Here is a 13294-nt window from a genome sequence, read left to right on the forward strand (position 1 = left end):
TGTTCAGTGTCCAACACTACCCTCTTCACATCACCTAGCAGAAGCTTTGTGTTCCATGCCAAACCTGACTGAACTGACACTATATGGAAAGGATTTCAAGGAGGAGTTCTATTCTACACTGAATGCAAAGGCGTCAACCTTACAGGTGTGTACATGTATATGTGTTTGGACGCTTTATCCATGCCATGATGAATGAATGTACACATATAGCATTGGAGATGAGTTTAAGGATTTTTGATATATGAGATACCGTCAACTTTTTGTTATGTGTATAATGGTTTATATGAGAAAAATATAATAGTCTTAGCAGACAAAGGAACATCATTATAAAGAGGGTTTTTCACATGCAGTTTCTGATACAGAATTCAAATAGCTCGAGTTGAAAAATATGATGTTCTGCAAAAATCTTCTGCAAAATACTAACTACTGTGTTTAAGCATTTTTGGGGAAAGGGTAGTGTTGTGTTGCTTTCCAAGGAGTAATACAGTTTCTGTATAAATAGATGACTAAAGCACTCTAAATGCCAGGTTTTTCTGTCTGCAGCCAGTCTTGATGCATCTGTCAGCCTTCTTATGGATCTTGCTGTGCAGTCCTCTAAGATGCAGTCAAGCCATCTTTTGGGTGGACGGCCTCTGGGTCGATTTCCTTTGCCGTTTCCTTCAACAGCAATTTTGGGGTATCTTGTGGGTTTCATTCATAGGACATGACCAAAATATTTGAGTCTTTTAGTCAAGACTTTGTCCATGACATCTTGTTTGAGGTTAAGGGATTCTTTGATGTGCGTGTTTCGGAGCTTGTCTAGTCTTGTCACCCCCATGATGCGACGGAGGCATGCTATTTCAAATACTTGAAGCCTGTTGCTATCTTCTTTCCTTACTGTCCAAGATTCTGCCCCATACAGCAGTATTGAGAGGATAAGTGTTTGGTACAGTTGCATCTTTGTGTGGCTACTGATGCTTTTTGATGTCCAGATGTTTAATCTTTGGAAAGCTGCCCCTGCTTTCTTGATACGGTTTTTGATGTCACTTGAACTTGAGCTGTTTTAAGCTATTTTCCCCCCACAAAATCTTCCACCTGTTTCAGTCTGTCATTGGCTATGTTGTTTGGCAAGACATTATTACATTTGTCACACTCTTCCTAGGTTTAGTAAGTGGGTTCCTGGTACGATATATTCCTTGAATGCAACACTATGTAGTATGTAGTAAGTAAATTCACTATGGCACTAATTGGCAGTCCTCCTGTTGTTAGACACATATTCCGTCAACAATTTTTCTGTGCTTAATATCCTGGACTAACCAAATTCTTTAGTTTAATCCTGCACCAAAAAGTATACCTATCACTGAACCTAAGCTCAAACCTATTTGCAGCCCTTATCCAAATCCTATATATTTGACTAAATAAAGCCCAGATCAATTGTCACCTGAATATAGCCATACAAGTACATGTATATGTATATTGGAGCACCCAATTATATTTCAAGTCATTCAATAAAAACATGTACTCTGGTAATGTACTTGTATGAATCACTGTTTGTATACATGTAGGTTCAAGCTCTCACGCTCATGGACATTTGGTGTCCAACATCAGCCTCTGCACATCACCTAGTAGAAGCTTTGTGTTCCATGCCAAACCTGACTAAACTAACACTATGGGGAAAGGAGTTCAAGGAGTCGTTTTATTCTGCACTGAATGCAAAGGCGTCAACCGTACAGGTATGTATGTGTGTTTTTACTCTATATCCTTGCCATGATGAATAAATGTACACTTGTATACATGTAACAATGGAGATGAGTTTAAAGGTAAAGACCAGTATTGGAAATGCCCCAATTTCAAAAAAAAGAAAAATGGAAGCTCTCATTACCAATCATGTGAAAGAATATGTTTTGACTAATACATGATGATAAAGAATTTGCCGGGAAACCGCCTGCTAATTCATATATTTGGTAAATTTGTTTCTCTCATGGTCTGTGAGAGATATAGGGTAGTCCCATATACATCTTTCTGTGTATAGTGCTTGTAACTTTACGAAGAATGGGCCAAATTTCTTATCATTTTGATGATTCCAGAACCTTGCAGATGCTAGATGCTAGATGATCAACCTTTTCTGATCGATTCCACAACGTTTCTTTCACAATGCAATCGCATGACCATAACTGGTCTTTACCTTTAAGGATTCATGATATCAGGGCCCCATCTTTTAAAGAGTTGATAACAATCGTAACTGTGTACATAAGAGATAAGAGACTGCAAACTTGCGATTGACTGGAAGACTTACAATTGATTTGGATCAATCGTAAGTCTTTATAAGACTTGAAATGAGACGACTTAATACTAGAACAAATTTTAATTAGGGCACCCAGCTCTTTAAATAATTTGAAATAAAAGTAGAATCAATACATGGATAACATTCTGTTATTTACTGATAGAAATTAATTAAGCATAAAAAAAACTACGAGCAAATGATCAAATATTTGTTACCTTGCAAATTTAAATATCTGTCAAATTCTAACAAGCTTTCAATATCCCTGTACACAGAAAATACTTAGTTAAGCTCAAAATTATACTGTTGCAGAAAATGGCCTTAATTAATAAACAACCAGATGGAATTACACCTTGAATATTAGATTATTGGGGCATTTTTTTGCCCGGAATTATCCAATTTCCCAGAACAAGTATTAAACATATAATTTTGATATGAAAGATATAAAATATATTTAGGCACCTCACTGTCAAATAGAATGATATTTGGGCCCCTCGCTGCCAATATATAGAGGTTTTGAGGCACCTTGCTGCTCAAAATCATCCTGTTTCTAAATGATGCGAGCGAGCAAAGCGTTCGAGGAAAAAATACACTTTTATCTTTGAAATAATATTTCTTCATGAATTTGCATACTCTGGCAGTTTCTAACATTTGGTGTTTCACGAAATCAACGTTATGCCCCCCCCCCCCCCTAAGATCTCGGCAACCCAAAATTTTGATCAACTCCAACTTTTTCCTGGATATTCTAAGGTGTCTTTAAAGAAGCATGTAATCTTTTTAAAAGTAAAAAGGAAAACTTCTTATGGTGAGATAAACATGAGAAAACATTTGAAAATATTGCCAGACAAATTACAAATGAAACTAGAAATTTAATTCGTCATGGGGACGAATTAGGTGGTCTGTCTTCAATTTTCATGATCATTGACAAGTCAAAAAGTAAAAAAAAAATTGAAGAAAAAAAATTGTTGGAGACGCCCGGACTCGATCCAGGGACCTCGAGGTCGGAAGTCAAGTGCGTTACCGATATACCAAAAAATTTCCCATAGAGATTACACGTAAACGGAAAATGGAATTCTCAAATCCCACTTTGTAAGTGAAATATGAGCATGATTCTGGCATCTGATAAAAAAATAAAGGGCACACTTGTGATAGCTTATTGTCTCAGCTACAACATACTCAAAGCTCAGCGTAAACAAAGATAAAACAACCGAGATATTGCTCGCGAAAGACGAGAATGTAGAATCCAGTTTTGAGAAAAAGTCATGTCCCATAGAGAATACACGCAAAATGTGAAAAATTGACATGCCTCCTTTAATCACAAAAATACGCCATGATACCTTTGTCAAAATGAAATAATGTGAAGACTAGTTTGTAGAGAATATTCTCAGGTAGAACATATCAAAATTTGAAAGAAAATTGATCAATATTTACAGAGATACAATCAATTTTCCAAAAATCTGCTGACGTCATAATATGCAAATTGATATTTTGAGTTCGGAGGCCATTATGATGACGTCATGAGTTAATTGAGGGTCAAATGAGACATGAAATCATATCTTCAACTCATGCTTTTTCTAACCATGATATAAAAGTTGGGGTCAATGGACTATCTGAAGAGCTATTTTGATTTTTTAAATGGCATGTTTTTGATCAAATTTGCATTATATTGCCCATAGCAGCACACGCGGATTTTGAACTTTGACGCGCGCTCACGGCCTTATGAAAGGTCAAGGGTGACTGAAATTAATGTAAATTGTCATTTACGGTAAGAGAAATCTAAATCATGTAAAAAATATGAATTTGACCTTTTCCGTGCGCTGTGAGCGCGCGCAACGCGCGCGGGGACACGTACGGACGGAAAATTTTGAAATGCTTAAAATGACCTGATACGTACTCTCGTTTAATAGTTAAGTGATTTTGAGCATTTTTAGATTTTGACGCACGCGTACGCGCGCGTCGTGACCTTTATGTGACCTTTGATGACTTGACCTGTTGACCCTTGACCTGAAGTATATGTGATGTGAATATGAATGACCTTTGCTGATGTATCATGAAGATATGATGGATAATGTGATTTCACAAAATGGCGCCTGGATGACGTCATGATGACTTGATGACCTTGAAAATGTTCCTGTCACGTCTCATGACAATGACCTATGACTGTGTCAAAATTGAATCAAATTGACTAAACCGAACTTGAGTTATCCTAGGCACAAAAAAGTGTAGGAAATAAATAAAAATAAATAAATAATAATAATAAAGAAAGAAAATTCTGATGAAAACAATAGGTGATCTGTCGAAAACGACAGACCACCTAATAATAAGAAAGAAAGAAAATTCTGACGAAAACAATAGGTGATCTGTCGAAAACGACAGACCACCTAATAATAAGAAAGAAAGAAAATTCTGACGAAAACAGGTGATCTGTCATTGACAGACCACCTAAAAAGTGACATTTTTACTGAAACAGTTTTTATCCTATTTCTTTGTTTTTCTTGTGTATTGTATTGTTTTATGTAAATGAGAATGCAATAAGTTTTATTTACCATGGCACATGGAAATACTAACAGTGCATGTGAAAAGATGGGTAAAAAAACAGCATCATAACGGCGCATCTAAAAACTCTGTATGTTATATATATATGGAAGAATTTTTTTCATATTTTTTGTTTACCGGTTTTCGAATTTTCAGTGACATACAATCACAAAATGTTACATAACACCTGTACCAGTGTGCGCACATTTGGTATCAAAAGATGCGTAGGGGGGGGGTTGGATTAAGACAAGTAGATAAAAATATTGTTTTTGATTCTTATTCATTTTAATTCAAAGCAATTTATAAGGTATGAAAATGTCATCAGAAAACTTCAGAGTCAATACTTACTAAACAAGCAAAGTTCCATGTACAGACTCCAAGGGCGTATTTAGGGGAATGTTTTAGGTGTTGAAGAATTCAGAGACACCCATTTATCTGTGTTTTTTTCTATGAGCCCCCCCCCCCCCCCCCCCCCTGCATCCCCTCCCGCTTATTCACCAACTGGCTGATTCGGCGCTAAATATTTTCTCATGAATTGTCCCCCCCCCAAAAAAAAAAAAAAAAAAAAAAAGTGCTCCTTGTTGAAATGTAATCATGGGTCTGAAACTAGTATCAAAGTATACTTTAGATTCAATCTCACTAAACAAGGATGGAAATCTAGATCATAGTGCATTTATTTAAATCACAGCTACATGCACACACTCTAGCAGTAATGCATAATATCTGTCGTGAATGTTTAGCAATTTTGTAATGTCACAGATGTGTCCTAAAATTAAAGCCAAAGCGAGAGTTTCTATGTTTATTTAATTCTCAAAACACTGATTAATGTGGAGGTGTTTGTGATATGGTGGATAAGTCTTTGGACAGTGAACCACAAGGTATAGGGTTCAAATCCTTGCACTAATATTGTTTTGCAAGACATTAATCTACATTTGCTACACTCGGGGTGTAGTAAGTGGATACCTGGTAGGAGATATTCCTTGAATACAACACTATGTAGTATGTAGTAAGTAAATGCACTATGGCTGTAATTGTCAGTCCTCTTGTTGTTTGAAAAATGCTCCGTCAACAATTTTTCTGTGCTTACTATCCTGCACTAACCAATTTCTTCACTTCAACCCTGCACCAAAATGTATACCTATCTTTAAACCTAATCTTAAAGCCTTCATCCAAATCCTAAATTTTTTACTAAATGAACACTCTTAACCTGAGTATAGCCAAATACATGTATATTGGAGCACCCAGTTCAATTTGCAGTCATTAAATGAAAACATGTACTCTGGTAATGTAGATGTACGAATCACTGTTTGTATATATGCAGGTCCAAACTGTCGTGCTTGCAGCTGTTAGGTGTCCAACATCAACGTCTTCACATCACCTACTAGATGCTCTGAGTTCCATGCCAAACCTGACTGACCTGATACTAAACGGAGAGAAACTCCATGAGGAGTTCTATTCTACACTGAATGCAAAGGCGTCAACCTTACAGGTATGTATGTGTGTTAAGTTGTACTCTTGCCATGATAAATGAATGTACACATATTCCAATGGAGATGAGTTTAAGAATTTGTGATATATGAGCTACTGTCAACCTTTTTTTTCTTCATGTGTGTATAGTTTTAAATGAAAATATATAATAGTCTAAACAGACAAAATAACATTATTATAAAGAGGGGTTTTCATGTACAGCTTCTGATACAGAATTCAAATAGCTTGAGTTGAAAATATGTTCTGCAAAAAACTTAAATTATAAAAAATTTCCTCAGAAAGTTTGTTTCGTTTTTGATGACGACTAACTGCTGTGTTTAAGCATTTGGGGGGAAAGAGGAGTGTTGTGTTGCTATATATGGAGTAATACAGTTGAAGTAAGTATAAACAGATGCCTAAAATAATCTAAAGACTAATAGTTGTTAAAAATATTTTTGTTTGTAGTTTTTATATTTGTATTTATATTCCTTGAATGTAACACTATGTAGTTTGCTGTAATTAAATGCACTATGGCTGTTATTGTCAGTCCTCTTAATGTTTGACAAATGCTTTGTCAACAATTTTTCTGTGCTTACTATCCTGCTCTAATCAAAATTTTCACTTCCACCCTGCACCAAAATGTATACCTATCATCACTAAACCTAAGCTCAAACCTATTTGCTACCCTTATCCAAATCCTATATATTTGACTGAATAAAGCCTAGAGCAAATGTCACCTGAGCATAGCCATACAAATACAGGTATATTCGAGCACCCAGTTATATTTGCTGTCCTTCAATGAAAACATGATGTACTCTGATAATGTACTTGTATGAATCACTGTTTGTATACATGTAGGTCAAAACTGTCGTGCTTGTTGATGTTAAGTGCCCAACATCAGCCTCATTACATCACCTAGTAGATGCTTTGAGTTCCATGCCAAACCTGACTGACCTGATAGTACAAGGAGAGACATTTCGTGAAGAGTTCTATTCTTTATTGAATGCAAAGGCGTCAACCTTACAGGTATGTATGTGTGTTAAGTTGTACTCTTTATCCATGCCATGATGAATGTATGTACACATATTGCAGAGTTTAGGATTAATGATATATGAGCTACTGTCAACCTTTTTTTTCTTCATGTGTGTATATAGTTTTATATGAAAATATATAAAAGCCTAAGCAGACAAAAGAAGATTATTATAAAGAGAGTTTTTCATGTACAGTGTATGATACACAAATTTGTATAGCAAGAATTGAAAATATGTTCTGCAACAAAACTTCACATTTGAAGGTTTGCTTTAGATAAAGTATTTTGTTTTTTTGATGGAGACTAACTGGATGTATTTAATTAAGCATTTAAAAAATGGGGGGGGGGGGAGGAGGGGAGTGTTGTGTCGCTACTTATGCAGTAATACAATTTCAGTATGAACATATTACTAAAGTACTCTTAAGACTAGTAGATACAAATAGTTATGTATGTAATTTTTTTAATATATTTTAAAGTTCATAGCAATTCATAAGGTATCGGATTTATGTCACCATGGGTCTGAATGCAGTACCAAAGTATAATTCACATTCAATGGTCACTAAACAAGGATGGCAATCTAGATCACAGTGTATGTTTTTTAAGCACACCTACATTTACACAGTCTTCATATTTATTCATGTATAATGCATACTATCAGTCAAATTCAGACTAATGTCAGACTAATTTAAATAGTGCCCCCACCCCCCACTTTTTCAAGTACCCCAAAACTGCCCCTTTTTACATAGGAAAATTGCCCCTTTAACTTTGACAAGTGCCCCTATTTCTTTGTAAAAGTGCCCTTCCCCTTTTCACCTCTGATAAGTGCCCCTTTTATTTTGACACGTGCCCCTTTTCCTTCGACAAGTTATCTTTGCAATAAGTGTTCATTTTTCATTCTCATAAGTGCCCTGTTTAATCTCTAGCAACTGCCCATTTTCAGGTACGAGAAGTGGCCCTTTCCAATTTTGATAATAGCCCACTACGTCTCTGATAATTGCCCTATTCAAATCTGAGAGGTACCCCTTTTACTTTGACGAGTGCCCCTTTTTCTTTGTAAGAAGTGCCCCTTCCCCTTTTTAACTCAGATAACGCACCTTTCATTTTCACATGTGCCCCTTTTCCTTTCTAATAAGTCCCCCTTTTTCTTATGACAATTGCCCCCATAAGAAATTCCCCTTCCCCTTCTCATATATGCCCCTTTTCACCTATGAAAAGTGTCCCTTTTCATTCTTATAAGTGCCCCTTTTCATCTCTGTTAAATGACCCTTTTCAGGAAAGAGAAGTTAATCCTTATCACTTCTAATAACTTCCCCCTTTTATTTTGACACGTGCCCCTTTTCCTTTCTAATAAATGCTCCTTTGCCTTCTGATTGAGTGCCCCTTCCCCTTCTCACAATCACCCTTTTTTCATCTCTGATAAGTGCCCCGTTTATTTTATCATGCGCCTCTTTTTATGCCTCCGCTGCAAAGTAGTTTGAAGATGTTAAGTGCCCAAAATCAACCTCCACGTTATCTTAAGAACCAATTGATGGATTCCCGCAAGTCTTAGGTCATGTATGTATCTTGCAAAGCCAATGAACTGATTAGATTTTGGGGTCACAAAGTCAAAGTTCAAAGATCACATGGCTCATTATGTATGCAAATAGAGCTTGTGTTCACGTTATCTCAAGAACCAATTGATGGATTCCTGCCAAAATTGGGTCATGTATGTATCTTGCAAAGCCAATGAACTGATTAGATTTTGTTAATGGATTACAATCGAACTTGAATATTAAAAATTGCTTCCGATTTGGTTTGTAAAATCGCTCTATGGCGGAGGCATCATTCTCGACTGCGTGCAGTCGAAGGTCCATCTAGTTCTTTTTAATAAGACCCACTACCCCCTTCTCATAAAAGCCCCGATAAATGGCCCTATTAAAATCTGATCGTTGCCCCATTTCTTTCAAAGAATTTTCAATTCACATTTTCCTTTATCATAAGTGCCCCTTTTCATATCTGCTCAGTGCCTCTTTTCAGGTGTAAGAAGTGCCCCATTTTCACCTCTGACTTTGACACGTGCTCCTTTTCTTTTCTAATAAGTGTATTATCCCTTTCGATAAGTGTCCCCTCGTCCTCTCATCATTAAACGTGCCCCTAATTTAAAGCGACTAAGAGCAAGTTCCCCAAAAACTTGCTTGCATTTATAGATGATATAATTATGTTACTTATCAAAGGTCTATTCAGTCTTCCGTTATGAGAATGTACTTACACCCCACATCAGGATTGGTTTTTCCCCTCTTTATAAGATGTAATTTTTCACACTGCCACCTCATAAATCTTAATAAACTTTCCTTGCTCGCTTTGCTTTCTGCATATTCAGATCATCACACCCGACTGCAAAATATCTTGTATGATGTATAGGAGAAACAAATATTGGAGTCATCCCTGATAATTTAATCACAATGTAGGGGTATATACCAATGTCTAACAAATTGTATATTCCCTCCTTGTGATTTTCCTTTGCAGGTGCCCTTTTTTTTTTTTGCCCCCCCCCCCCCCCCCCCCACTTTTAAAGTTGCTCTGCCGTCTATGTGTATTCTCCATGAAACCCACAGAGACAGTTCAGGGTTCTTCGTAGAAAGCTAGCATACACAAAAAGCCTGAAACATTTTTTATGAGTTTGTATTTTTCAATTAAAAAAGGAAAGTAAGAGAAACAAGAAAAAAGGTTTTAAATAAATCAGACCAATAATAAGAGAGTTAGGAATGTTTAAAATATGAGATCACTGGGTGTATGCAAATCTCAAATGGGCAATTTGGTCAGTGGATTGTGAAGTGTGAAATAGAGACAGACAACCCTCATGTTTGTGGTGTACAAAAACATTATTATTTTGTCCCCTCCTAATACTGTTTTCTCACTGGCAATATTTGGCTTAACCCCATACTATAGGTGGAGTTAAATGGTATCTTAGCCCCACCTATAGTCCGGGGTTAAGCTTATTCCACTTTCTTTTCACACTGGCAAAATGTTGCTTAACCCCGTACTATAGGTGGGGTTAAAGGGGTGGGGGGGGGGGGGTTTAACCCCACCTATAGTCTGGGGTTAAGCTTATTCCACTTTCTTTTCACACTGGCAAAAATTTGCTTAACCCTGTACTATAGGTGGGGTTAAAGGGGGGTCTTAGCCCCACCTATAGTCCGGGGTTAAGCCTATTCCACTTTCTGTTCAGACTCGTATTTAACAAAAGTGGCTATCCCCACCTATAGTACGGGGTTAGCTGGCCCTGCAAAATAGCAGGGCTAACCCCGCAATTGTGGTGCTAACTCCGCCATTGCGGTGCCAAGCAAATGAATGAGAACAGAAACAAAAAATAGTCCGGGACTACGCAGTGGAGCGAATTAATGCATACTCACGCTATGGATAGTACGGGGCTAAGGAATTGCAGTGAGAAAAGCCAAAAAAGTTAGTCCGGGGTTAAGGATAGTACGAGGCTAAGCATAGTACAGGGTTAAAGGTAAAGACCAGTATTGGAAACGCCCCAATTTCAAAAAAATGAAATGGAAGCTCTCATATTACCAATCATGTGAAAGAATATGTTTTGACTAATACATGATGATAAAAAAATTGCCTACTAATTCATATATTTGGTAAATTTGTTTCTCTCATGGTCTGTGAAAGATATAGGGTAGTCCCATATACATCTTTCTGTGTATAGTGCTTGTAACTTTACGAAGAATGGGCCAAATTTCTTATCATTTTGATGATTCCAGAACCTTGCCGATGCTAGATGCTAGATGATCAACCTTTTCTGATCGATTCCACAACGTTTCTTTCTTAATGCAATCGCATGACCATAACTGGTCTTTACCTTTAAGCAAAACAAATGTGAAAAGAGTACAAGTGCATTCTTCCTTGGGGCACTGCACATTTTGAAACATGTTGTGTCTTGGAACAAATGAGTAAGTCGTCTGACACTACGTCACAGTGATATCACCTATTCAGCTGATTTAAAGTTCTCATACATATAGTGAGAACGACTTTCAAAAATTCATAACTCTCTTATTATTTGTCCAATATCTTTCACACCTTCAGCAGTTTCATTTCGCTGATTTTTGTGCTTTCTTTTAGAAAAGTTTGTTGCTAAGGTTGGATTTCCCTGTAAGCATTTCTGTACTGTCCTTTAATATCATTCGTATACTTGCTTTTGACGAAATACATCTACATGTATGTGGTCCTCCCAAAATTTGTCGACTTCTAACTTGTTAGGCATTTGATTTGGTACTTCTTGATATAACCCTTGGCCTTTTCCTGGTATGTATCTTTAGTGTATTCTGAGGATTTTAAAAGACAATTTGCTAGGAAAAATTGAAAAATTAGCAAATGGCACAACTTTTGCAGTTTGCAAAAGTTTTTCTTGCCTTGAAAATGCCTTTTCTATACTATTCATGATTTTTTTTTGACAATCTCATTTCTTTCTGCTGTAGGCGAAGGGAAGGACATTGAGAATACATCACAGGTCAGATTATCTAAAGCCCAAGGATAGTGAGGAGTTGGATGATGCAACTAAAAAGCTGAGAGAAGAGGGATGCGCTCCCAAGACACCTCCAATATCCGTCAAGGAGGATGAAGAGGAATTGGTTCTACCAGTGAAAGGTATGGCAGTGAAAAAATGCTGTTTTGGCTTTATGCGGAAAGCAAGTCCAATGTATACGTTAAGAAGTATTATTGAATTGTGAACTTAAATTGGCACGTAAAATATCTTATTTATTTGATGTTTTGTCCTTTCAAGCTCCAGTAGGGCTATCGGGTTGATGCAGTCATCAGGTATAATGAAATCTTAAATGTGGGTTGGACCGGTTATTGACCAATACATGTTCTGAAATCGTGTGTATACATCTCAAATGAATTTGCTCTTTGACAATTTTAATTCTTCTTCAAACTTTGCGAGATTACCTGTTTTTAATGCTCACTGTGTGCTACATTGATAAGCAGTTTAGTAATCTGTTTACTTTCTTGACCTAGTCGAAATGTTAAACAGTACTTATAATGATCTGAAATATCCTTTTCACATGGGAAAGAAATGTTTGATTTTTTGTATTGTTGTTTGACACTGTTTTCATATTCAATTTCATTTTATTTTAGGAAATGAAATTCCAGCAAAAAAGAAGAAGAAATGAAAGAAAGAAGAGAATGAGAGAAAAAGGAAGAGTGCACATGACAGCGTCGACAGCGTGTCGAACCCTGTTGTGAAAACCAAAAAGAAAGAAGATGAGAACTATAGAAGAAAGAAAGAACATACAAAGCAGGAAGATGATAGGAGGATGGTGGATGGGTCTGGACGAAAAGGACGAGAGGAGAGCAGGAGGAGATACGATGATGGTGAAACTACAAGTTCATACCATTCTACTAGATACGAGGATGATGAAACCAAAGTTAAGAGAAGAGAAGATGAACAGATGGATTGGAACTATCGTTGGGATAGAGAGGACAAACCAAGGATGGATAAAAGAGAAAGAGAAAGAGAAAGGAGGGATAGTGAAGGAAGGGGAGGTAGAGAGGAGCGGAGGAATGATAGAAGTGGAGAGAGAGAAGACAAAAGAGATGGGAGGGATAGAGATAGAGAGAAGGAAAGAGTTAAGAGAGATAGAGAAAGGCAACGAGACAGCAGAGATAGGCATGGGGAGAGAGAAAGAGAAAGAGATAGGAGGGACAGAGATAGAGAGAAGGAAAGAAATAAGAGAGATAGAGAACGTGAAAGGCAACGAGACTGCAGAGATAGGGATGGAAAAAGGAAAGAGAACGAGATAGGAGGGATAGAGACAGGGACAGGTACAGATGATTATGATAAATGTGAAATGAAACAGATTTTCTTGCTGGATCTCTGTGGTTTAAGTGGTTTCTTCTGTTGATTCTCATTTGAGAGATCGAGGGTTCAAATCTCTGCTTAATGTGCTTGTCCTTATATACTGCATTTCCAGATGTATGTACAATCTCTGTTGACCAAGGAATGAAATGGATACCTA

At 36.9% G+C, this 13294-nt stretch overlaps 1 protein-coding gene across 2 annotated transcripts; it reads left to right on the forward strand.

Moving 5' to 3' along the window:
- The first annotated feature begins 1450 nt into the window (after nt 1-1450).
- LOC105442833 lies at nt 1451-12904 on the forward strand. Of its 2 annotated transcripts, XM_030979004.1 has the most exons (5): nt 1451-1712; nt 6117-6284; nt 7121-7288; nt 11756-11924; nt 12414-12895. In XM_030979004.1, the coding sequence occupies exons 1-5, from the start codon at nt 1563-1565 to the stop codon at nt 12446-12448; spliced, it is 690 nt and encodes a 229-aa protein (XP_030834864.1). In that variant the 5' UTR covers nt 1451-1562; the 3' UTR covers nt 12449-12895. The 2 variants fall into 2 exon arrangements, with proteins under 2 accessions (XP_030834864.1, XP_030834865.1); XM_030979005.1 differs by lacking the exon at nt 7121-7288 and having other exon boundaries at nt 12414-12904.
- The last annotated feature ends 390 nt before the right edge of the window (nt 12905-13294 follow it).

This window comes from Strongylocentrotus purpuratus, unplaced genomic scaffold (assembly GCF_000002235.5).
Source record: "Strongylocentrotus purpuratus isolate Spur 01 unplaced genomic scaffold, Spur_5.0 spur5_scaffold_1, whole genome shotgun sequence".
Taxonomy (NCBI): domain Eukaryota; kingdom Metazoa; phylum Echinodermata; class Echinoidea; order Camarodonta; family Strongylocentrotidae; genus Strongylocentrotus; species Strongylocentrotus purpuratus.